Source organism: Vitis vinifera, chromosome 5, assembly GCF_030704535.1.
Source record: "Vitis vinifera cultivar Pinot Noir 40024 chromosome 5, ASM3070453v1".
Taxonomy (NCBI): Eukaryota; Viridiplantae; Streptophyta; class Magnoliopsida; order Vitales; family Vitaceae; genus Vitis; species Vitis vinifera.
This window is the reverse complement of record NC_081809.1, coordinates 5,167,460-5,170,900: the sequence shown is the minus strand read 5'-3', so window position 1 is coordinate 5,170,900 and position 3,441 is coordinate 5,167,460. Positions and strand designations below refer to the sequence as shown.

The following is a 3,441-nucleotide window of genomic DNA, read 5'->3' as shown; positions in this document are numbered from 1 at the left end:
TCGCACTTTGTCCTTCCACTTTTTTTTTTCTTTTTTTTTTTTATAGTAACAGTTGCGAAAATCCATGAGGATTTTATCTGCTCTTTTCAGTGTTGAAGCTAGCACACTTCCACTTGAATAGATTTCCAACTCTTCCATGCCCAACTCGAATCATAGTCCTTTTCGATTTCCCTGCCACCTTCCCCTTCTTATATTCTGCGCCCAGCCCCCTGCTCTCTCCACCACTTGCCTCTTCCTCATCTCCCTCTCTATCTCCAACTCTCTCTGTGTAGAGTACTTTTGAGTTATATAGGAAAATGGGTGATATTTCATGCTCCAATGGCAATGAAGTTAATGGAAAAAGCCATTCACTGGCTGGTTATAGGAAGAGTTGTTGGTATGAGGAAGAGATTGAAGAGAACTTGAGATGGTGCTTTGCGCTCAATAGGTATTAATCCTCGCATGTTAATCTTTATATCCCATTTATGAGTAGGTTTTCCATTTCAATTAACCCTTGTTTCAACTGAGATCAGTCACAAAAAGTCAAACTCTTCTTCATTCTCTTGTTAATTCTAACCTTTATCAATTGCTCCATGTCTCAGACCAAGAAATATTTGAGGAAATATTCTCTCTCTCTCTCTCTCTCTCTCTCTATGTTTTTTTTTTTGTCTTTGTATTCATTTTTTTCTTTCAGGTAGTGTTGGCACAGGTATTGGCCTGGTTTTAGGTAGTGGGTGTCTGGGGAGTTATCTTGCTTTTGTCTTATTTATTTTTTTGTTTGATGAAAAGATGTGTGGACAAAATCTTGAAGAAGCTTCACAAGGAGGCAAAAGAAGTAACACCTTTTATATGGGTGAGACAAAACTAAAGGCCTAGCTAGCTGTCTGCTGTGATGGGCTTTTAGGTTTTGGCTGTGCTTTTACACCTATATGGCACTTACAGAATAATTGTGTTGGTGGAGTTCCTTTGAAAAAAAAAACATTATCATTCTTAAAAGCGCAAAATCTCTATGCCACTTGCTAATTCAATCTCATGGTCAGTGAAAAGTGAGACAACATTTCATAATATAATATAATTACAGTCTTTTTTTTCCTAGCTTAACACCTCCATCATTTGAAAGATTAAAAATAACTTTTTCCCTTCTATGGCAGCATTTTGCATACCGGAGCTACGCAGTACCAGGACATTGCACTGCTGGACACGAAGCCCTTTGGGAAGGTCTGAAATTTTATATACGGGGTATTTTCAAAATCTATATTTTGTATCATACCCCTGTAAGTTTCTAAGTATTTTCCCTGTTTTCTACGACAGGCTTTAGTCATTGATGGAAAGCTTCAAAGTGCTGAGATTGATGAATTCATCTACCATGAATCCCTTGTCCATCCTGCACTTCTTCATCATCCAAAGTACTTCTTTTTCTCTTCTATCGATGGTTTGAGCGGCTGAGAAAGCTTAAATCCCATTTCTTTTTATCATACTATGGTGAAGATTCTCCATAAGCTGATCATTTTTGTATGCATTTTCAGTCCAAAGAGCATCTTCATCATGGGGGGAGGTGAAGGTTCCACTGCAAGAGAAATACTGAGACATAAGACTGTAGAGAAGGTTGTCATGTGTGACATTGATGAGGTAACCTCCTTTTTTGCTCTTTTTATTTCAATCCTCGACTTTCTTTTCTCTCCTTTTCATGCATTGCTGATTCTTTAAGATATTTTCTATCATTAATTTTCTTTCTAATTCCTGTAGATGTGAACAATATCTTATTTTTCCTCGTTTTAGGCTTTTTTTTTTTTTTTTTTTTTTGCCTTTGACTTCATATATCCACAAAAGATAAGATCAAGAACAGTGAAAGCAGCTAATGTAACTTTACTAGTAACCCTTTCCGGGGCAAACATGTGTGAATAGCGAATACTAAAGTGAAAACAATTTCTTAAAGTTGCCTAGCATACATACACAAGGAAATGAGTGGAAAGAGAAAGTTGGGGGAGAAACCAATCCTCTTGACAAATGTCAAAATACAAGTTTTATATTACATACTTAATATTGTTCCATGGAGCAGGAGGTGGTGGATTTCTGCAAATCATACTTGGTGGTAAACAGAGAAGCTTTCTGTGATCCCAGACTTGAGCTTGTCATCAACGATGCCAGGTTCCTTCCTCAGCCCATTATTAGTTGATGCTATTGATATTGTTAGTGATGATGATATTGCTGAATTTAAATTATTTGTTTTGGTGAATGGCAGGGCCGAGCTAGAGAGCAGAGAAGAGTGTTTCGACGTAATCATAGGTGACCTGGCTGACCCAATAGAAGGAGGCCCATGTTATCAGCTCTACACCAAATCCTTTTATGAGTCCACTGTCAAACCTAGGCTAAGTCCGGGTGGCATCTTTGTCACACAGGTATGCAACAGAGGGAGAGGGAGAGAGTGAGAGAGGAAGAGGGAGGAAATTAATCTATTCATGTTTTGTAATCTTTGCAGGCAGGACCAGCAGGGGTTTTCAGCCATACAGAGGTTTTCTCTTGCATTCACAACACCCTAAGGCAGGTCTTCAAACGTAAGTAACATGTGAAAACAAAAGTATGTATGCCTCTTTACAGTTTTCTTAGATTGGGAACTCAACTTGTTTGTCTTGTTTCCTCCGTTGTGCAGATGTTGTGGCTTATTCAGCCCATATTCCTTCCTTTGCTGATATTTGGGGATGGGTTATGGTATAGTAACTAATACACTCAAAGTGACCTTTTCTTTTTCAAGGAATCTTCCACTTCCCCTGTTTGGAGCACAAGAAAATCCATCACTTTTCTACAACTTCCCCACCATCCAATCATGCAAAACATTTTTTTCCCTAGAAAATAGGGCACCTATGCATGTCACATCGATCTATTCTCACGATATGCATTCATTCAATAATGGATCCTAAGAATATTTCCAAATGGCAGGCATCAGATTCGCCATTTTTGCTGAATGCTGAAGAGTTGGACCTGAGAATGAAACAGAGGATCAAAGGGGAGAACAGATACATTGATGGGAAGACATTTTCATCAGCCTCTACCCTGAGCAAAGTTGTTCGAACTTCGTAAGGCCAATCCCATTTTGTTCTCATCTATATACCCAATTATAATTATTTTTCAGATACTAATTTGAGATGGATATTCACAGATTGGACAATGAGACTCAAGTGTACACAGAGGGAACAGCAAGGTTTATATATGGCCATGGTACTGCCCTCAAATAATATCAGGCTTGAGAAAAATGGCAGATAAGGGAGCCCCTACCATAAGCACATAATACTTGGAAGACTGCAACTGCGACATAGTATTGCTCTTTCTCTTTTTCCATTTCTCTTGGTTGTCTCAGCTTTGTATTGCTCTTTTTCTTTTTCTTCACTCTTTCTGCTGATGTAGTTACTTGAGATGAATGATATATAATGGTAATGGAATCTTGTTTGTGTTTCTCTGAGGAAA

General features: G+C 38.3%; 1 protein-coding gene across 1 annotated transcript; it reads left to right on the top strand.

The window, feature by feature from the left end:
- Positions 1-3,441, top strand: LOC100258046 (thermospermine synthase ACAULIS5). Its single transcript, XM_002281846.4, has 10 exons — positions 1-427; positions 1,131-1,197; positions 1,291-1,385; positions 1,506-1,608; positions 2,039-2,127; positions 2,222-2,378; positions 2,459-2,534; positions 2,630-2,688; positions 2,917-3,053; positions 3,137-3,441. The coding sequence occupies exons 1-10, from the start codon at positions 297-299 to the stop codon at positions 3,210-3,212; spliced, it is 990 nt and encodes a 329-aa protein (XP_002281882.1). The 5' UTR covers positions 1-296; the 3' UTR covers positions 3,213-3,441.

What these genes read in the sequence shown, in the direction of transcription:
- LOC100258046 (XM_002281846.4), top strand. Translation starts at nt 297, where the DNA reads ATGGGTGATATTTCATGCTCCAATGGCAATGAAGTTAATGGAAAAAGC. An exon ending in CTTGTCATCAACGATGCCAG is followed by an intron (nt 2,128 to 2,221) that starts GTTCCTTCCTCA and finishes GGTGAATGGCAG; the next exon opens with GGCCGAGCTAGAGAGCAGAG. An exon ending in ATATTTGGGGATGGGTTATG is followed by an intron (nt 2,689 to 2,916) that starts GTATAGTAACTA and finishes TCCAAATGGCAG; the next exon opens with GCATCAGATTCGCCATTTTT.